Source organism: Balaenoptera physalus (assembly GCF_965194825.1).
Source record: "Balaenoptera physalus genome assembly, chromosome: 3".
Classification (NCBI taxonomy): domain Eukaryota; kingdom Metazoa; phylum Chordata; class Mammalia; order Artiodactyla; family Balaenopteridae; genus Balaenoptera; species Balaenoptera physalus.
In genome coordinates, this window is record NC_138890.1 from 22,115,806 (window position 1) to 22,139,467 (window position 23,662).

General features: G+C 36.8%; 1 protein-coding gene across 1 annotated transcript in view; it reads right to left on the reverse strand.

Annotated features, from left to right (window-relative positions):
- The window catches only part of LOC309658156 (ELKS/Rab6-interacting/CAST family member 1-like), a 182,029-nt gene that overhangs the window by 97,306 nt on the left and 61,061 nt on the right, over positions 1-23,662 (reverse strand). The window contains 1 exon segment of the mRNA XM_082456433.1: positions 9,650-10,066. Coding sequence (XP_082312559.1) covers positions 9,650-10,066 — 417 coding nt within the window.

Below are 23,662 nucleotides of genomic sequence, written 5' to 3' on the forward strand. Positions count from 1 at the left end.
ATGTTAAAATTAGACAAAAATGCATAAAGCAACTGTTTTCAGACGCTGGAAAACAAGCAGCACAGGAGTATGATCCTTGAGAGAAGAGAAACTAACAAGGTTATGGTCCGGACTTGCTATCCAATATGTGATGCAGGGAGAGGAAGACCAAACAGAAAACAGCAGTCCCGCACAGCTCAGAAGACAGATCAGTGGGTAAGAGTCCCAAAGACAGGAGAAATGTGCAGAGCAGAATGACACAGAGGAAGAAGCTAGCCAGAAAAGCAGCAGTGTCTGATCTGACAGGGGTCCCCTGGAGTCTTTGACCAAATACTAAGCCTGCATGTACAGGGAAAGACTCCACAGTGTCAAAGAACAACTACCAGAGAGCTATGAGTTGAGCAACTACCTGAACTCACATGGGGCTGGGAAGAATTCAAGCTCCAAAGAGCCAGAGTGGAGAGAACATCAGAGGCACTGAGCAGAGACACCAGAAAGGCCACGTCTTAGGAGTAGAGACAGTCTAGCCCTGGAGGGAAGGCTACCTAGACTAGAGCCAACAGAGTGTAAAAGCAAGTCTCCTTAAGGATCGAGTTAATCCACAATTAACCCCTGCAAGATAAAACACTTCATTAAGACAGTAAAATGCAGAACACATTAATCCAGGACAAAATCTGAACACATTAGTTCAGGCCATAATCACCTCTCACCTGCATCAAAACAACAAACTCATCAGTTACCCCCCAGCCTCCAGTCTGTCCACACTGAATCTACTCCCTACACTGTAAACAGGTGATAAATTGGGCGCACAGATATTAGGGAAATTTCCAAATGCTTTACAGTGAAACTATTACAATTTCATTTTAAACTCTAGCAAGCATATCAGCAATATATAAGGAAAGAAATCCATTTGAATAAAAAAAAAATCCTCCTCTGCTAAGGAACTAGGGTGCACTTTAAACCATTCGCAGGCATAAAGCTTTCCTGTTAAGAGCTTGTAAAACCTATCAGTCCTAACAGATCTCCATTCAAAGGCCTGCGCATTAAAGCTCATTATGAACACATCCTGCAGTCAGTGGGCTGACCAACTCCCCTTTCCCAGAGAGCACATCGAGCCTCTGACTCCTGCACTGTTAATAAAGGGAGAGGACTCTGGGAATAAAAAAGAATGTACCATTCAGACAAATGTAAGAAGTCGAATGTGCTAGTGCTTGCTTTATTTCGCTCTTTTTAGCCTGAAAATTTTCACTCTACACAAATTAAAGAAAGCCCAGAGATTCATACAGGTAGAATTATCTGGATCTTGTTATACTGTCAACTGTGGTACACGGTAGAAAATGTGTTCAGTTCCTCTCACTGATTTAATAAAGAATAATGACTAGAGAAAGAAAACAAACAAGTTAGGAACAAAATTTCTCCGTCGTTAGTAGTTTCTTTCTTTTTAAAAGTAAGTCAACATTTACTTACACAACTGAGAGAAAGGAGCATTTGTGACTGAGAAGTAGTACTTATGTCTGAAATTTCTTTCTTTCAAGTTTCAGGTTTTAGCCTCCAGCACCCTTGGTTCAAGGGTAGACGTCCCTTCAGCAGATTTCAATCCTCCACACAAGTTCTGGGCTTACTGTACTCCACACGGAGAAGTGAAGAAGGAACCCTCACTACTCCTCCTGTACCTCAACTCCGCCGTTGTCAGACAGCACTGCACTTTGACCCTTTACCATCTCAAGTAACAGCATGCTTCTGAGAAAACATATCTTCCTGTCAAAATGGAAATGAGGTACAAATGACACAACAACAAAAAAAAGATGAGGAAGGATAACCTGAATCAGTAAGTTATGCGATGCAACTGTTCACACTTTCCAAAATCACTAGGAAAGGGAAAACTAACTAGGGACCTTTTTTCTTTTTTAATTCTTCCTACTCTTTGTCCAAGGTTTCTATTTGTTTTCTATATATGTTTGTTTCTCTTTTCTTCCCTCTAACCTCCTCTGCTCTTACCTGACAACTGCCAAAGATACAGATGGGCATTCCTCAGACATGTTAGAGCCAAAATTCCTAGCCTAGAACCTAGTTAAAGAATAGGGCTTTTTTTTTTTTTTTAAACATCTTTACTGGAGTATAATTGCTTTACAATGGTGTGTTAGTTTCTGCTTTATAACAAAGTGAATCAGCTATACATATACATATATCCCCATATCTGACACCTTTTTTTTTTTAACATCTTTATTGGAGTATAATTGCTTTACAATGGTGTGTTAGTTTCTGCTTTATAACAAAGTGAATCAGTTATACATATACATATGTTCCCATATCTCTTCCCTCTTGCGTCTCCCTCCCTCCCACCCTCCCTATCCCACCTCTCTAGGTGGTCACAAAGCACCGAGCTGATCTCCCTGTGCTATGCGGCTGCTTCCCACTAGCTATCTATTTTACGTTTGGTAGTGTATATATGTCCATGCCACTCTCTCACTTTGTCACAGCTTACCCTTCCCCCTCCCCATATCCTCAAGTCCATTCTCTAGTAGGTCTGTGTCTTTATTCCCGTCTTGCCCTTAGGTTCTTCATGACTTTTTTTTTTCTTCTTAGATTCCATATATATGTGTTAGCATACTGTATTTGTTTTTCTCTTTCTGACTTACTTCACTCTGTATGACAGACTCTAGGTCCATCCACCTCACTACAGATAACTCAATTTCATTTCTTTTTATGGCTGAGTAATATTCCACTGTATATCTGTGCCACATCTTCTTTAGCCATTCATCTGTTGATGGACACTTAGGTTACTTCCATGTCCTGGCTATTGTAAATAGAGCTGCAATGAACATTTTGGTACATGACTCTTTTTGAATTATGGTTTCCTCAGGGTATATGCCCAGTAGTGGGATTGCTGGGTTGTATGGTAGTTCTATTTTTAGTTTTTTAAGGAACCTCCATACTGTGCTCCATAGTGGCTGTATCAATTTACATTCCCACCAACAGTGCAAGAGGGTTCCCTTTTCTCCACACCCTCTCCAGCATTTATCGTTTGTAGATTTTCTGATGATGGCCATTCTGACTGGTGTGAGATGATATCTCATTGTAGTTTTGATTTGCATTTCTCTAATGATTAATGATGTTGAGCATTCTTTCATGTGTTTGTTGGCAACCTGTATATCTTCTTTGGAGAAAGGTCTATTTAGGTCTTCTGCCCATTTTTGGATTGGGTTGTTTGTTTTTTTTGATATTGAGCTGCATGAGCTGCTTGTATATTTTGGAGTTTAATCCTTTGTCAGTTGCTTCATTTGCAAATATTTTCTCCCATTCTGAGGGTTGTCTTCTCATCTCGTTTATGGTTTCCTTTGCTGTGCAAAAGCTTTGAAGTTTCATTAGGTCCCATTTGTTTATTTGTGTTTTTATTTCCATTTCTCTAGGAGGTGGGTCAAAAAGGATCTTGCTGTGATTTATGTCATAGAGTGTTCTGCCTCTGTTTTCCTCTAAGAGTTTGATAGTGTCTGGCCTTACATTTAGGTCTTTAATCCATTTTGAGTTTGTTTTTGTGTATGGTGTTAGGCAGTGTTCTAATTTCATTCTTTTACATGTACCTGTCCAGTTTTCCCAGCACCACTTATTGAAGAGGCTGTCTTTTCTCCACTGTATATTCTTGCCTCCTTTATCAAAGATAAGGTGACCATATGTGCGTGGGTTTATCTCTGGGCTTTCTATCCTGTTCCATTGATCTATATCTCTGTTTCTGTGCCAGTACCATACTGTCTTGATTACTGTAGCTTTGTAGTATTGTCTGAAGTCAGGGAGCCTGATTCCTCCAGCTCCATTTTTCATTCTCAAGATTGCTTTGGCTATTCGGGGTCTTTTGTGTTTCCATACAAATTGTGAAATTTTTTGTTCTAGTTCTGTGAAAAATGCCAGTGGTAGTTTGACAGGGATTGCATTGAATCCGTAGATTAAGAGTAGGGCTTTTAAACCTCAAACACTGCTGCAAATCTTAACATGAGAGCAGTTGCACTAAACAAGGTTTGTTGACTAAAATATTATAGAGACCAAAATTAACATACGTCTAAATGTTTTAAAACAAATTAGTAATGTTTTTTTTTTTTTTTTTTTTGGCCATGTCGTGCATCATGCGGATCTTAGTTCCCCGACCAGGAATCGAACCCGTGGCCCCTGCAGTGGAAGCGCGGAATCCTAACGACTGGACCGCCAGGGAATTCCCAACAAATTACTATTTTATTCATCACAATAGGATCTACATTTCAAAATAACAGGAGCACATATAGAACTGAAATATTTATTCAGCCTATAGACAATGCTTGGTATGCATATGGATAGCCAATCCAAAAATTCCATAGCCAATTCAGGTATGTTCTGCCAACAGACTGAGAACCAAACTTTGGTGTATCACGGAATCACCTGTAAAGCCTGTTAAAACTCCATACGCCTGGCCCCAGGCACTAACCACGTCTTGACTGTAGTTCAGTATGTGTCCAACAGATGTCTTCATGCTTCTATCCATCAAAGGAAAGGCACTCCAGTAAACAATACAAAATCTAACAATAAGTCACGTAACAATGTAATTTCAGTACAAACAGAAAATACAATGCTTAATTTAATTTTTGTTTTTCTTCTTTGGCTTTTATTTGGGGGAATTATTTACCTGCTATCTCCAGAATCATGTTCATAAACAAAATGGAAAACTAATCACAAATGTTCCTGGATATGAATGCCATTTTAATGTTACTGTATTTCATCAAATCTAAGATGCCACTGATTGTAAGGTAAACCACTGTTTAATGTGCTGGAAAGAAAAGAAGGAAATGCCTCCAAATAAACCATGACCCAAGCTTCTATCATTCAGAATTTTTATTTTATACTGATTGCAAGACCCTTTTTTACTTATTTAACCATAAAGTTTAATCATATATCATTTTGAACTGTTTTATAACTTTCTCCATACCAGTAACTGTTTCAATGCTGGTTCACAGCATAATATTACTGAAGACATACTGAACAACAGCTAAAGTTAACATGAGAAATAGCAACAACACTCACAACATTGACTAAAATGAGCAGCTGTTAACTGTTTGTGAGTACACAGGCAAACAAATCACGTAGGACTGTGGCCTTGCTGACAGAGATTTTAAGATGCCATCAAGGATAAGACTTATTAACTCAATTTCATACTGTTGAGATGGGGAAAACTATGAGTCTTGGAACTGATGAAAACCCGCTTTTTAAAAAGATGGACAATAATCCAATAATAATAAAACCTATGGATATCCCAGTGTTGCCAGCTCTCAATTCTTTCTGCCTTTCTTGACACACTAGTGATATAATGCACAATAGCCATTTCAAGTCACCACTCACCCAACCTAGAGTTGTTAAGTTCTTTCTTAGACTTCCTTGTTCGCTCGTAATTCTCCCTCCCCCATTTATTCTCAACACAGCCAGAGTAGATTTTAAAAGCTAAACTAGATCACTCCCTTGGTTAAACATTGGTGCAGTTTTCTCTTGCACTTTGAATAAAATTGTTGCATTACCTGCAGGGATCCTGAAGGCAAGTGCTTTGTCTCCTAGAGGGCATGGATTTTTGTTTTGTTCACTGCTACTATATTTCCTTGTGCTCTGCACATGGGTTAGTGTCCAATAAATATCTGATGAATGCAATGAATGACTCTGGCCCTGGCTACCTCTTCAACCTCTCATCTCATGCCTGTTTTCCCCTTAGACAATATGCTTTTGTCCTCTAGTCTCCTTGCTGTCTCCTGAAAACTTCTCATCCGGCCTTTGAAACTGTTAACCTTCTTCATGAAATGATTTTACCCAAATGCTCAGCAAGACTCTTTCAACTTTCTTCACATCTCCCTTAAAGGGCACCTCCTCAAAGATGCTTACTTACCCTGTTTATCCCCTCTCCCAACATAATTAGACTCAACTAATTTATTTCCTCTCATAATTATGTTTATTGTCTCTCACCAGATTTTTAAGTTCTAGGAGGGCACAGACCATGTGTTCTGACATGGAAAATGTATACCCAGCGTGTATCCCAGGGTCACATACATTCTAGAAGCTCAATGGATGTTTGTTGAGTAATGAGCAAAGAAAGGCTGTGCCGAGTGCCTCTAGCACCTTGTCACTCTGGAAACGAAACAGTCAAGCCACATGTTACAAAGCTTTACTCCAAATTACCATTTTAGCTTCTGTTACCTGTATTTTCTAACATACACAAATTTAATTGTTTAAGCCTCTTGCTATGGCAATAAAAGATTCTTTCCTGTCTCAAGATTGTATTAAAACCTTTTTCTTACATTCTCTTCTAGTGTTGTTATTTTTTAACAAGTAGCTCTTTATTTCACCTAGAACTTAATTTGATGTAACTATGTACTGTTTTCCAAATAGATGGCGATTATTCCCAAACATGTGTCATATGCTTAAAACTATATTATTTCTGGTTCTATTCTGTCTCATCAATCTAGCTATCTATTACTGTGCCAGTACCACAGATTTTAATATCACTGGGTTTAAAACACATATATCATGAGCTGCTTAAACAAGTGTTCCCGCACTGGTCTCCTTGCAAAGAAACTGCAACATCATTTGGGCACGTGTCAAGAATATTCCTATTGGGATTACACTAAATTCACAGAGTTGGGGGAAAAGCAGCATCTTTATATTAATGTTCCCATCTACGTTGTAATGAAAATTTAGCCCTATCCTTTCCATTACCGTTACTGACATTATTTATTCCATTTTCCTTATCTAACAGCACTGCCTAACACTTCCAGAATAATGTAAATACTGATGAACAGTATCTTTGCCTCTCCCTAACTTTAATGGATGCGTCTTAGTATACGTCAGAGTAAGCGCAATTCTGGCTACTAGTTTAAAATATGTTTATAATACATATTTACTGAGTTGTTTTATTTAAATCATGCTATAAAGGTATCATTCCATTCTTATTTTTAGTTCATTTGGTTTAGTTTTCAAAGTGTCTAACATTTTATCTAACGTCTTTGAGATAGCTATCAAACACTACGAGGTTATCTTTTCCTTTCACCTATTACAAATTATAACTGTGAATGACATATTGAGCCATTCTGGATTCCTAGAATAAACTCCTTTTGGTCAGAATATTATCCTTTTATCATAATGCTGATTTTATTTGCCAATATCTTATTTACAACTTCTATACCTAAACTCATAAGCAAAACTGGTTTGGGGTTTTAGTTTGTTTTCTAACCTTCGTTAGGTTTTAGTATCCAGTGGTCACACTGGAGAAAGAAGAATTGGAAAAGCTATCCTTCTTTCTGTAAGCTCCAGGCTTAAACTTCTTTCCCTACATTTCAACTTATTCAACCAACATTTCTTGAGTACCCACTGTGCATTTGTTAAGACACTGACAAGATAAAATTTCATGTATATATATATATATATATATATATATATATATATATACACATCCTTGGTGCAAAAAATTAAGTGAACAATGAAGAAACACACATGGAAGTATACTATAATATTACTGGCTCATCTACATATATGTATAGAGCTGCACAAGGAAGACTTCACAGAAGAACTGAAATTTGAGCTAAGTCTTGAAGGCAAGTAGGAGAAAAAGAAAGGAGAACCAGCAGTCTAAACATGTGTTCATGAAGCAATCACTTCTACTTGCTCTTAAATAATTTTAATCCATAGGACTGTGTTTCCTGTAAGATGACGCTGCATTACTAATGGCAACTGGAATTGTGTATTGATACAACTAACAAGGCCTATATTTCTTTCCACATTATGTTCAGAAGTGGGACTTAATATTTGTAGAGCTTGTTACTTCAAAATTAGTCTTAAATTCATGTTTTTTCCTACTACTTGTTCAAATTCACCATATTGCTGGTTGTTCTCTGCCAGAATAACACTGTGGCTTTCCATAATCCTTAACTATTCACTATTTATTAACTCCAAAACTCAAAAATAAATGGGCACAGGTTGAAATATTCAGAACAGAAGGAGTAAAAACGTAACATTCAAAGTTCATCACGATGCTGGTAGGGTTTTCATGCTGCATGCTATCTGAGATGATTACACCTTCTCTTACAATGTTCTATGGCCAGGCTCCAGGTTACCTCATTAAAATATAAACTCTTGAAAGTAAAATGAAAGAAACTCAGGATGGTGCCTACAACACAGTAGTTGATAGAAAATTTTCTAAAACAATACAGTCCAGTAATTTGAAGACTGTAATGCACATAGCTGCAGATTAACCGTAAAAATACAGTATATGCTTCTGGGAGGATAAACTGGTCCAATCACTCTGGGAGACAAGACTGATATTCAGAGTTTTGAAAACGTACACACCCTGAGCAAATTCATTTCCGGAAATTTATGCTAAAGAAAAAAATTAATGTACAGGGATATATGGTTAGGGATATTCAGTGCAGCACAGTTTTATAATAATGAAAAATTAACAGTAGTCTAAATTTTCAACAGTAAGAAATATAAACAAATGCAACAGAACATTATAAATTCAACTGAAATTACAAAACTCTACATGTACTGACAAAGAAAGATGTTCAAGACAAATTATTAAGAAAAGCGGGTAACATTACCCGCATCATGCATTATGCATCGCTGCACTACCTAATACAGTAGCCACTACCTACACAGAGATACTTAAATTTAAATTTGATTAATTAAATTTAATTTTAAATTAGTTATATTTAAATAAAATTTAAATTTCAGTTCCTCAGTCACACTAACCACATTTCAACTGCTCAACAGTCACACGCAGCCAGTGGCTACCATATTGCAGAGAGCAGATACAGACCGTCGCCATCATCAGGGGAAGTCGCTGTTTTGCTGCTTTTAACCGCCTTCCTCACCCTTCATTTAAAAAGGGATTATTCAGACTGGCACTAAAATAGTTCTGAGATTTTTTTTCCCCCTATCCAAATGTGAAAATTATCTGAAGACTCTGACCTCATATAGAGAAGTAGAGCTGTCATTTTTTTTTAATTCAATGTAAGATGAATTCTTCACTTAAGCTTTCTTAAAATGAAGCATTACATAGAAAAGTGAAAAATTATCAGTAGACACAGTGGTCAGCTAAAGTCTGAGTTTCCTCTCTAAAAATAAGTGACAGCATACCTCTGTATCATTCCCTCTAGCTGTGCCTCCAGGGCAGCAAATAATTTTTATCACCTATCTTTTACAGCAAGGCAACAGTTTCCATGGAAACCACAGGGCAAACATCCATTAGTGCTGCCTAGGACTTCATAAGCACACCGAAACTGAGGGAATCGCTTACTTTCAATTATTAATATTTTAAAATTGAGCAGTAGTTAGCTACTTTAATTCTGGTTTTGTTGTGTGTGTCTCTATGAACAAATCAATAGATGAGGAACAAATCAAGAAAATTCTGTGCCCCTCTAGCAACAAAATGAGTCTACAGAAATCAGGAGGGGGAAAAAAAACCCCAGAAAGGTATTAAACCAGTATACATGCCAGCCAATGTCATCTCATACAAGACAGCAAATCAGAACAGAAATCAGTGCAGAACTTAGGTAAGAAAGAAGAAATTCCCTTGCACTAGCTCAGGAGAGCATATAAATTTATCTAGGTCAAAATGCTGACTAATCAGGAAAAAAAGACAGTCATAACAACTGAGAAAGTGGCCACTCACCTCTCTCAACAGAGCGTTCTCTTTTTCCTTCTGCTCCAAAAGGCTTTCGAGGTGGTGGACATGCATCGCTGCCTCTGCCAGTCTCCTTGTTCTCTCATGGTCCTCCTCAGTAGCCTTAGCAGAAAGCCCCTTGCTCTGCAACATCTCCAGAAGCTTCTTGATGGATTCGTCCCGAGCGTTCAGGGTTTGCTTCTGAGTCTCAATCCGCAGCTCCATCTCCTCCAGAGTCTTTCGAAGGAGGAACAGCTCCTTGGCCTGCCGCTCATGCTCAGTGTGCAGCCTCTGAAAGTTCTCCTCCGTCAGCTCTGCCACGCAAGGCTCACCAGTCCTACTGTTACTATCCTGTTGAAACAGCTGGTTCAGGTCCCTCTGGATCCGCAATTCATCCTGGAGAGCCTGGACTGTCATTTGCATGTGCTGGTATAAAGACAAAAAATAAAACCCAAATGAGCTTTCCTCCTCAAGTAGCAGAAACAAAGCAGACTACGGGGAATGAGAAAGCAGCTACCACAGCTCTCAGAACCCTGCATTTAGCAAATGAGGATTCACATTATTCTGTTTTACACTGTCTTTAAAACTGATTGAGATAATCTGTAAAATGTCAGTAATTTAATTTGTGTTTATTACCAACAGGAAACAAGGTAAGTCTGGCAGCTCCTCACTTTCACCTTGCTTGACTAAATAAAGACACTGTTCAAGATTAACAGAAGATATTACACGGAACTGAAGGTGAGGAGTGGGGAAAGGCAGGGGAAACCTATAGGAATACGGACACATCATACAAAAAATTTCACCAAAAAACACAAAGGATGGCAAAATACAAAATGACTTTTAAGTGCTTTACAATTAAGTTAGCACATTAAATAATAAACATATGAGTGCATGCCAGAATGTGCTTAGCACTCCTTATGTGTTAATTCATTTAATCCTCACTATAACACATGCACTACTGTTTGAATTTTATTGATGATGACACCAGGCATACAGAGACTTAAATAACTCACCCCAAGATCACACAGTAAGTAATAGAGCTGGCATTCGAATTAAAGCAATTCTCGCAGCCCACTGAAGCTAGTACCCAAAGGTAATTAGATAACTTGAAGCTTTAAAAACAAAAAACAAAACACAAAAAACTGAGGCTGTGTGTGCTATTTATACAGAAGAAGATAACAATATAAGTGAGTAATTTGAGTAATTACATGAAAATGTTAGTCTAGCAGATAAGCTAGTAAAATGTTCCAGAGAGTATATCTTTAGCCTGTATCCCTAACGAAGGTATATGAATCTTTAATCTGAATGGATAAATTCTAGAACATTATACAAAGAACCTAAAAGGAAGTTACATCAAGAATCATGTTTTTAGAAATGAAGAAGCAACAATAGAAAATCACCCTTTGTATTCAAGGTATTCAAGGTCTGGCAGTGTGCCACAGTGGAAGGAAACTAACCCACAATCAGAAGACAGGAGTTTTAGTTCCAGCTCTCACACTAAAGAGCAACCTAATTTGGAACACATTGCCATCTTTCTGGGTTTCAGAGTCCTCATATTTAAAGTGAGGCTATAAATGCCTGCACCATCTTTTCACAGAGCTAATAATATCATTGAAATCTTTGTGGCATATATGTTAAAACAGACATTGTTTAAAATCTTTGGCAAACTGCAAAACAGCAGTAAATATCTCAAGGAAACGATCTGGCAAGTGTACAAAGACGCTCACTGTTGTTTACACCAGCGACAAAATTAGAAACAACCTAAATGGATATTAATAGGTGATGAGTTAAGTAAATGAGAACTGTCCACCCAGTTTAATACTATGCATCAATTTTTTAAAATGTAGATTTATATTTACTGATAAAAACTACAGTTACAACATATTAAGAGTAAAAAAGCAGATATATAACAGCAAGTATAGGATGATCGCGATTCTAATTTTTAAAAAGTATGAACATGCAGAGAAAAGTCTAAAAGGATGCAAACAATTACCAGTGTCTGGGTATGGGTAGATTTTACATTTTTCTTCATACTTTTTTGTACTATCTAAATCCCCTACAGTAAGCAAGTAATCAATAAAAAGGGGCATTTTTACCTTTAAAAATAAGAGAAAAGACTTCAGAGATGCCTGCTTGGCTGTGTTCAATTCGCTACCACTTTGGTTAAAAGGGAGGGAACAATAAATATTTACTATTTACTATAAATAAAAAATATCATAAGAAATAAAAATACTTCTGTAATGTTACACAAGAAATAATTAATGGTTATTTGGGGGAACGGAGGAAGGCAAGAAGGGAAGAAGGGAGGAACGAACTGGAATCACTGGGGGACAACATGTAAGAAAACTTTATTCTATTCCGCATAAAAATTTTTTTAACTGAAGTGTAACTGACATTGAAAATTTTTTAATAATAGCTTTATTGAGACATAATTCACACATACCATAAAGTTCACCGGTTTAAAGTGTGTAAGTCAGCAGTTTTCAGCATATTAAAAGTTATACATTGATCACTACTATCTAATTCTAGAACACTTCCATCACCCCTTAAGAGAAAACCCATATACATCTGCAGTCACTTCCCAGCCACTTCCCATCTTTCTCTCCTCCTAACCTTCCTCTTGAATTTGAACTAAATGTATGTACTACCCACCCAAAAATTAAATTAAAAAAAATGCCTAATGATATTTTTCAGCCTCAAAAAGGAAGGAAATGCTGACACACGCTGCCACATGGATGGACACTATGCCAAATGAAATAAGCCCGTCACAAAAGACAAATATTACACGAGTCCACTTACATGAGGTCCCTAGAGCAGTCCACCTCACAGAGACAGGAAGCACAAGAGTGGTTGCCAGGGGCTGGGGAGACGGGAGACGGGAGACAGGGAGTGACTGTTTGATGGGTGCAGAGATTCAGTTTTACAGGATGAAGAGTTGTGGAGATGGATGGTGGTGATGGCTGCACAACAGTATGAATGTACCTTATGAACTGTACACCTGAAAACTGCTTAAGATGGTAAATTTAACATGGTGAATGTAAGCTGTATTTTACAACGATTTTAAACACTGGGGAAAAAATATGCCTGCCATAGAATTCCAACGTGTTGATATTAAATAATTTACTTATAACTATTGATAAATATTTACTTTGGTTCTCATTTTCCACTATTATAACAGGCACCTTCACATGTGTATCTCTGCACATTTATCCAAATTTTTCCTGGAGATAAATTCTGAAAGGTGGAATTCCTGGATCAGAGGGTATGCAGTTATGATTTTAATACACACAACAAATTATCTCTAAAAGGGTCTGTACAGATTTAAACTTCCACCAAACGATGTCTGAGCACTTTCCTATACCTTTGACAACAGGGTATTTTCTTTCTTCTCTTTCTTTTTTGGGCTTTCCTTTGATTACCAGTAAGACTGAATATCTATTCACATATCTACAGGCGCTTTGTATTCCTTCCTTTGTGACTCATCTGTTCTTGTTCTTTGCTCATTTTGTTTTGGGGACATTTAACCTTTCTCCTAATCCACTTTAAGATCTTTTTATATTTGGAAAACAACCTTTTGCCTGCTGTGCATGTTACAAATATATTTCCAAATCTGTCATTTTTCTTTTAACATAGTTTATGGCAACTTAAATACAGAATTTTTTTAGTGCAAAGATAAGAACCTCTTCTTTTACAGTTTCTGGTTTTGGTATTATGCTTAGCAAGTAGTGAACTTTCAATTATGGCAGTCTTCAAACTCTCGAAAAGCACTGGCTTTTTCTTACGAAAAATAAATTTACAATAAAATTATCAGGTATTTGAATTCATGAATATGATTCTTTAAATAAATTTAACTACCCGCATCATGCTGTAAAGATTCTCAACAGCTGTTGGAGTTCAAAATCCTTAATAAAAAGATGTGTCAAATTGCTAATTCTCTGAAGCCTAGAATCAACCTCCAGTTTCATTCTTTACCTTTGGAAGTCAAAAAATCCAAATAAATTCTGAGCAAGTTTATCCCACAGGGAAATATCAGAAGTTAAATTCAACAATGAAACTGATTTCTAGGTACAACTGTCCCTCCTTTTCTGGACACTCATCACCAAATTCATTCAAATCAGGAGAAACAGATGTTGATGACAGCTAACAGTCTCACGTACACTTTAGCACTTGTGATTATACTAGCATGGCAAGCACTGTTTTGGTGAAGAAAGAAAATACAACGACTAATGTGCCCTGCTTCTTCAGCTCTGCTTCTTCAGCTCTGCTTGCACCCATTTTACTAGAATACAGAATTAAAATGATGCTCTGACTGGTAGCCGAGAAGGCTACACAGCAATTTTCTCCATTGAAATGGGAATCGGCACCCCTTCTTTAGGCTACAGTCAAGCTAGATTCACTTTATTAAAATTCCTGCCAACTCCCCTGGGAGAAGAAAGAAGCAGCAGGCAATAAGCCAGGCTGCTCTTTCTCTAGCACATTCATACTGAAGATAAAGTGAGCATATCTGCACATATCACAGACATTTACCATGACCGACCAAAAACACATGCTGAATTTAGCAGGACAATCTCAGTTGTCAGATATTAGGAAAATTTCTATTTGGCAATTCTGCTTATGACACTCTCCAAAATGATCTCACACTTTTCACATTCCAAATTGTACACCAACACTCACTAGTCTACTTCTGCTCACTCTAACACTCAGCTTGAGCTGGAAGACTGGAAAAATAACTGCTTCAAATTTAGTCCAAGGATTGTACTAAAATTACACCAAGCTGTATCTCAATGAAATGGTAGGATGTTGTGAACAACAGTAATGAAAATTCTTAAATCTCTGATAGGGTTTATGATCATTTTTTAGAAAAATACATCTCAAAAACAACAAAACATCACAACAATGCTTCATATATTTTAGACAAATATCAGAAGCTCTTCTGAGGCAAAACTTCCATTAATTTCTCTGAACAAGAGAACGCTTTGATCCAGTTTATCCTGATTTCTAAAATGACAGAACCAAGGAGTCTAGAGCTATTTTTAGTTACAGAAAAAGAATATTATGGATACATGAAAATGGTCATCATCACAAACATTATACTGTATCCCAGAGAGTTCAATGCACTATTTGTCAAGATAACCATTAGAAAAAATACCAGTACTGCATCCTATTATGTTAAATTAAGAACGATTTTTTTTCTGAAACATGTAAATACATACATTCAGGAAACTTTATCAATGCAAGATGCAAAAGAGTTTATAATAATTCTTACTAACATCACCCAAGTCGATCCTCAGGCTCTGTGATGTTCTGATCTGTGCTGTACCGTATGTGTCCCTAAGAAGAGCACTTACCAGCCCAATCTGCAATTTCTTTCTTTGTATCTGTCTTCAAGAAAAACTTTCTAGAACTTGGGACTTTCATCTTGTTACTCTAGGGCACGGCACAGTGTTTGGTATAGTAAGTGTTCAATAAATTTTTGATGAAAGATTGACAAAAACAAATTTTCACGCATTATTTTGAAAGTAAATGGCTACTGGATAGTAGATGCAAATCAAGTCCCTGGAAAATTATATCTTTCCCCTATAACAGAGAGAATTACTCTTATTCTGTAACAATTAGTTCCTTACCAGCTAACACACAAAAAATTCTATCTCAAATACAAACTGGCCAAAATACTAAATGCAATCCTAATTTTAAAAAAATGTTAATTATACACTCTGGATTTATTTGCGTTTGATCTGAAGTGAAGAGAAGCATTTTCAAATAATTAACTGTCAACAAGAATCTTTTATACTTTTAATACTATACAACATACACCAAAAGTGTAGGATAGAGTTCTTATCCAAAAACAGAGCTTACAAAGTGGTAAAACTTAATAGCTATATATACACACTCACAAACCAGCACTATACCTTATTATAAATTTTAAATTAAGAATATTCAAGAACGAGAAATGGGACACATAAAAGCACTTATTATATATGCAACATACTCAAATGAAGTTCAGATTCTATAAGATCACTATGATTTGGATTCATGAATCTTTAATATGAAAAGAAAGTATTCTAATTTCTATCATTTTAGAAGAAACTCAAAGTTTTTTAATGAGTCTGAATCTCCAAGACTGAGACAAAGGAAGAGCCTCTAAGGTAGTTCATTTCGTCTGATCATTAGTCTAGTATTCTTTCCGTTGATTCTTTCAGTTGCTGACAAGGATTTATTTTCTGTGCAGCAAAGCGCACTGTAAACTCTCAAATATTAAACCAAAACCAAGTTCTCAGACTGATCTAAATAAACACCAGCAAGAGACATACTACAGTGCAAGAAACAACCACACCAGAATTCAAATGGATAGATTAAATTGTTTAAATGAATGCTACTTTGAGCTTATTCTCCTCTAAAACAGATGTCAGAGTCAAGAAAATGAACAAGCAATTATTCCAGATTCCTAGCAGCTACTCTCTGCTACTGAATCCAGGAGAGAAAAAAGAACATCTGCCTTTATGCCAGCATAACCCAGAAGAGAAATTAAAGAATAAACAAAAATACTATCAAAATGGGGAAGTCCCGAGGTCATAATACATTCTATTATTGTGTGCTCATCAAGACAACAACTCAAGTGACAATAAACTGATTTTAGTACAAGTTCTAGAAATTCCAAATAGCTTTCAGTTACCCAAACTCCCATACCATTTACTTACCCTTTAGCCTCTACTTAAAGAGTATAGGTATATGTATAACTGATTCACTCTGTTATAAAGCAGAAACTAACACACCATTGTAAAGCAATTACACTCCAATAAAGATGATAAATAAATAAATAAATAAATAAATAAAAATATAAATAAATAAAGAATATCCTCTACCCGTTCCCTCACTTTCACTCCCAGCTAAATCCTACCTGTCCTTTCATCCTTAGATCAGGCATTACCTCCTCTAGAAAGCCTGTCTGACTCTCAAACTGAGCAAAAGGCAGAAACAGAGAGGAAGGAATGGGTGGAGGAAGAAAAGTACAGAAAGAAGAAAAGATAATATCCCAAACCAGATATTACAGTAGTAAAAATATCATCCTAAGCAATGTCAGGATTGAAGACGTCATTCCATTAAAAAATAACATCAAAATAAAAATTTTTTTTACCCTTAAAAGTAAAATCAACCAGCAGAGGGATCCTATAGTAACCATTTCCATAGTGTTTAACTTGAGAATGCTCAGTACTAACAAAGCAAAGGCAGAATTAAATACAAGGGACCATAAAGGTACTGTTCAGTCTAGCAGCATTTTAAGTATCAACCTCACTTCTTTCTTCATGCTCTACAACCCAAAAGTTTCAAGCACCTGCAACAGACGTCAATGAGGTTAACAAAATTCCCAGATTTAGTCCCTGAAATACTAGTATATAAATCAAGAAGAAGGGTGAAGAAAGAAGGGTAAAGAAAGAAGAGTTAAGCGATACCTATCAGCTGTGAACATGTTAAGAGCTAACCCTGGCAATGCTACAACTGGGAGTGCATTCAGCTGAATAAACACACACCGGAGGCAGCAGCTTGACTGTGAGGTGGCGGGGCGGGGGGGGGGTCCCTGCTGGCATAAAGCTAACGGGCTAATGTCTGTGTCCCACAGAGCTATGTCAACACTGAAGTCACTGTGTGCCCAAAGCTTTCCAGAAGCTATAGAATTCCTTTTTCCTTTTTTTCCCCCCCTTTTCCTCCAGAGAAAGAGAAGAGGCAAGGAAGACTGATATTGAGGGAGAGTACAAAGAGATCATGACCTTACAATCTTACAGAAAAGCACTCCTGTACACTGCCATTGTTTAAGATGCTTTCACACACACTATCACTAAACTGTGTTAAACTGAAATGAAGCCCATCAAAATTATTTACATAAATAATTCTGTCTTGGGGAGAAAATAGCATAGAACATATACAAAGAACATCAGCTAACCAGAATAAACCAACCAAATTACTCACATTTTTTTTCAAGACTTACCTCTTTAATAATGGGCTTTCTTGTAAAAATTCAAATCTACACTAGGCAAATGATAGACTACAACAGTCCACTGTTGTATTTTGTTCTACAGATACTAAGACCAAGTGCAGTTAAGACAAGAGAAGGAAACCAAAGGTATAAGAATTAGAAAGCAAGAAAGTCATTATACAGAGGTTGTAGGATGAAAACTCAGAAGAACTTACAGACAAAATATCTGTATAATTAAGAGTCCAGCAAGGGACTTCCCTGGTGGTCCAGTGGTTAAGAATCCACCTTCTAATGCAGAGGACGTGGGTTCTGCATCCCACATGCCACGGGGCAACTCAGCTCACGTGCCACAACTACAGAGCCCACCAGAGCCCACACGCTCTGGAGCCCGCGCTCCACAACGAAAGATCCTGCATGCCGCAAGGAATATCCCGCGTGCAGCAACTAAGACCTGACGCAGCCAAAAATAAAACAAATAAATAATTAAATATTAAAAAAAAAAGAGTTTAGCAAGCCTGGCGCATATAAGATCAACATATAAAATTTAACTGCATTTCTCTACAAGGAACAAATCTTTAAAAAGTGCAATTAAAAAGAGAGAGAAAGAGAATCTTGATAAATAAAACCAAAGAAGCATCTGGGGATAAAATAACAATAAAAAGTCAAACTATTATGGAGAAAATCATAATTGTTTCAAAAGCAAAACACCAAGGTATAAATATTATTTTTTTTGTATACAATCCCTTAATTTTTCCATGGCAACCATCAAATAAGGCATATCAAAGATTCTTTTACACATGCTTCTGTAAAAATGTTAAGTAGATAAAAGAAATCTTTAAAAATTAATAAAATTTTTTTGAAAATCAATTTAGGTAGTAAACAGACAATACAAAAGATTGCTTCATGTTTTAACAGCATGTTGAGAAGAAATAAAACCATATGGGATCTTCACGGGGTATTTAAAAGGAAAATACATTTGTTTTCTCGACTCTCACCAATTTTATCACATAAACTCCAATAAATACATGTGTTACCATTATTTTCATTCATCTCCTACATCCATATTTACTCATCGCGTTGTATTTTCAATTTGAATACTTAGGTCTGTGACCACAAAATCTTTCACTTCACTTCAGCTGACTGCATACTTTTGGGGAAAGTTAAACATGCACTTACCCTATGACCCAGCGATTCCACTCCTAGATATTTCCGCAACAGAAATAAAAACATGGCCACAAACACATCTGTATAAAAATGTTTACAACCGCTTTATTCATAAGAGCCAAAACTGGAAACAACCCCATCAACAGGAGAATGGATAAATTGATTATGCAATATCCATGCAATGAAAACTACTCAATATTAGGATGACTATGGATACATGCAACAACACGAATAAACTTTAAAAAAAATATATAGTACACTGAGCAAAAGAAGCCAAACACAACAGAGTACAGACTATATGGTTCCATGTATAGGAGGTTCTAGAGCAGGCAAAACTAATCTAAAGTGAAAGGAATTAGAACACTATCTATGTGTTCGGGGCAGGGAAAATACTGATTGGGAAGGAGCTCAAGGGAACCTTATGGGATGATGGAAATGTTCTATATCTTCGTAAGACTGCATTATACGACTACTGGCATTTGTCAAAACTCATGGAACTATGATACGGAAGATCCATGTATTTTGCTGTGTGTAAACTATACTCCAACAAAAAATAGATATATTAAAAGAGAAAAAAGTAACAGACATAGGTCAGAAAAGGGAAAAGTAAATCAATATTCAAGAAAATTTCTTAACAAGTAGGAATGACTTCACTTAAAAGAAAAAAGGATAATTTAGTTGATTTTAAGAACACTTCCAGTCCCAACATGTATTATGCTCCATCACCTAATTCAATTGCAACCCTGCATTCTTAAAAAGGTTAGAGAAGAAAGCAGAAGCTCGGGGCTACAGAGACTCATTCAAATATACAACAACGTATGGAAATCACCATCAACAATTTGCCTTATTTGCTTCAGATATCTCTCTCTCTCTCCCCCACCCCTCACTGTTGCTTATTTAAAATTCACAGAAGTGATGTCATCTGTTCTTGATTCTCTTTGCAAATTGCTCATGTTACTCAACATAATGTGTCTGAGAATGTAAACTGGTATAGCCACTATACGAAACAGTAATGGAGGTTCCTCAAAAAATTAAAAATAGAACTGCCATTAGATCCAGCAATTCCACTTCTGAGTTTTTATCCAAAGAAAACAAAAATAACTAACTCGAAAAGATATCCGCACCCCCATGTTCACTGCAGCATTATTTATAATACCCAAGATATAGAAACAACCTAAGTGTCCATCCATGGATGAATGGATAAAGAAAATGTGGTGTGTATATCTATACACATATGTGTATAGATATACACAATGGGATATTATTCAGCCCTAAAATAAAATAAAATCTTACCATTTCGGAGGGGGGCGCGGAACCACAAGCTCACAGGTAGAGAACAGATTGGTGGTTGCCAGGGGTGGAGGACAGGGAGTGGGTGAAATGGGTAAAGGGAGTCAAAAGGTACAAACTTCCGGTTATAAAAATAAATAAGTCCTGGGAATATAATGTACAGCATGGTGACTATAGTTAATAACACTGTATTACATATTTGAAAGTTGCTAAGAGAGTAGATCTTAAAAGTTCTCATCCCAAGAAAAAAAAGTTCTTTGTAACTATGTGTGGTGATGGATGTTAACCAGACCCAGTGTGTTGATCATTTTGTAATGTATCCCAATAGCAAAATATTGAAACTAATATAATATGTCAACAATACTTCAATTTTTTTTTTTTTTTATGGCTGTGTTGGGTCTTCGTTTCTGCGTGAGGGCTTTCTCTAGTTGCAGCAAGCGGGGGCCACTCTTCATCGCGGTGCGCGGGCCTCTCACTATCGCGGCCTCTCGTTGCGGAGCACAGGCTCCAGACGCGCAGGCTCAGCAATTGTGGCTCATGGGCCTAGTTGCTTCGCGGCATGTGGGATCTTCCCAGACCAGGGCTCAAACCCATGTGTCCTGCACTGGCAGGCAGATTCTCAACCACTGCGCCACCAGGGAAGCCCAATACTTCAATTTTTTAAAAACGTGTTTGAGATTTATCCACACTGATATACATAACTCTAGCTCATTCACTTTTATGAACTGTATAATACAGGTTTCACAATTCCTTATCCAAAATTCTAAAATCCAAAGAGCTTTAAAAAGACTACATTTTTCTCCAAGCTTAATGGAAAAACCTGACTCAACTGCTATGAGGCTATTTACCATTTATTTATCCAATTTAATATGAATAGTCCTAAGTTTTGCTACAGATTTAATATGTTTGATTACTGGGTATTGTCCAGATCCCAATGGGAGTATTACACAATATACAGTTTATATACTGGATTACCTTTCAAAATCTGAAAAACATCTAAATTCCAACATACATGTGCCCTAAGTATTTTGCAGGAAGGGACTGTGTACTCATATTCCATTTTGTGAATAAATACCAACTTATCCACTCACCTACTTGAGGAACAGTTAGATGTTTTTCCACTTTTTTCACTGTTACGACAAGCACATGTACATCTACCTGTCTCCTTGTGCACATGTGCAAAAGTTTCTCTCAAGGAGACACACAGAAATGAAACTGCCAGGTAGTAGAGCGTGTCTTCAACCTTACTGGTCATTTAAATGTACCTTTTTCAATTTACTATAAACAAGATGCATGACACAGATGATAAAAGGGAGCAGATATCCAGCCTATAACTTTCATATCTACAGAACCATTAATCATATAACACTTTCCATTAATCATAAAACCACTTTCCTAGAAGGAAATTTTTGGTGGAAATGGATTGGGTTGTTACTTTAAAAAAAAAAAAAAGAAAGAAAAGCTAAATGATTGTGCATTCAATTCCATCCATAAGGAATAAAGACAGTGTTTTCAAAGAAAGTTATTACTTATGAAGCTACTTTAATTAGCAGAGCCCAAGTATCGCTGTAAGGCTTGAGAATTTTTTTTAAAAAGCAAAAATTCTATCCATAGGATCTTTTCTCTCTGAAAGAAGGAATGAGAGAAGAAACAGAAAAGATTGGAAAGAATCCTAATTTCTCTCCGCTCACCCTACTTCCTAAAATGGCATCTTTCCCTGAGAATCCCCACAAAATACAACTACTTTAATCTCAGTACCAAAATTTTGATGTCAAAGATTCCTATAAAAATGATCTTAGAGATAAAGACACTGAAAATCTGAAAGCAACAATAATCAACAGTTTCAAGGATTTCCTTTCTATCCCTTTCATATTTATTGGAAAATAAATAAATAAGCAGGCTTCTTTTTTCTCTCAGGTATTTGAGAAACAAAAAAGTAACACAGGGATACCTGATTCATTACTAATGTTTAAAATATTTTTAAACTAAACTTATGAATTGGGATAGATGCTTATATAATTCATTTTTTCTGACAGCTTTTAAGAACACATTCTTTGATCCCCATATTATAAGGACAATTGGCTTTTTAAAAAAGCTACTTGCTTAACCCAAGGTATCTAAACAAAAACAAGAAAACTTAAATGAGAGGTTCACAAAGGAACATTTGATGACGTTAGTGGACCTAAAATATGTCATATTTCTTACACAGACTTAAGCAAAAGAAAATATGAATCCCAATGTATAGACAAGTGCCACAAAAACACAAAACCTACAGGAACACAAGAACAGCACTTTATCCTAGGCGGAAAAACGAACCCCTAGCCTATTTCAATACCAGAAGAATGACAGATTCTGAGAGGGCTCCGGCTACCTTGGGAGTTCTCTCCATCAAGAACAAGAACTAGTAATTAACATGAAAGAGTCCATTTCAGACAATTCTGCCCACAAAGGAGGCAGTGCTGTTGAAAAATAAACTTAACCAAACATTGGAGAACAGAAAAAAAATACTGAAGTATAATCACTCACTGACGGAAGAAAGATCTTTAGTTAGTAGCAGGCATTAAGCTCCCTCCCCGACAGAGATACCATGGCAGGTGGGTATAATAAACATGGTCTGTCTCCATATAAAGGTAGATAAGACAGATAACGGTGGATAAGAGAGTCATTAATCCCAACAGCAACAAAAATACACAATTGTAACTGCAAACAGGGATAAAAGCTATAAATCCAAGGTAGTAAAAGATAAGAGAAGATTTGGGGGCTGGGTGAGATCTGAAGAATAAGTTAACTTCCATTAACTATTTAAAGACACAACACTTCTACTGTGAGGAGAAGACTACTTAGGTGAAGACCCTCAAGAAGGAGGGGGCACAGCACATTTGAGGGATTAAGGAGACTGAGCACCAAGGAAGTGTGACAAGAGTTTTGGACTTTAAGGGCAACAGGAAGCCCTGAAAAAGTTTTGAGCAGAGTATGATCATCTCTACCATCATCACTAATAGTGATGCCGGGCACATACTACCACATTTAATTCTTAGAACAAGTACATGAGGTAAGAATTATATAACCATTTCACAGATGAGGAAACTAAGGTTTGGAAAGACTTAGCAGCCTGCCAAGCTCACATAACTAGTGAGTGGTGGAGCCAGGATTCAAACATCACATGGGCACTTTCAAAAGCTCAGACTGGCTGCAATGAGGCTGCATATCAGGGGGAAACAGAAAGATGGGAAAATTGGGAGACCACTGCAATAATGTCAGCCAACAGCGACATGACCAAACTATGACAGTGGCTGTGGGGTGGGAAAATGGATGGCTTACAGAAATACTTCAGAGAAAAAAGATCACCAGGATTTGACTGGCAGGGTGGGAAATGAGGGAATGAAGCAATCAAGGAAAATTCTGAAGTTTCTGACTTAAACACCATGGACAAGTTGGTGGCACCATAAACAAAAATGGGAAAAAATAAGGAAGGACCAGAATTGAGGGGAAATCTTGAGCTGAATGTAATGTGCTTTTGAGATGCTGAGAAAAGGTTTGAGAGAGCAACTGGGCATGTGGGTCTGGAGCTTAGAGAAATGATATGAGCTAAAGAT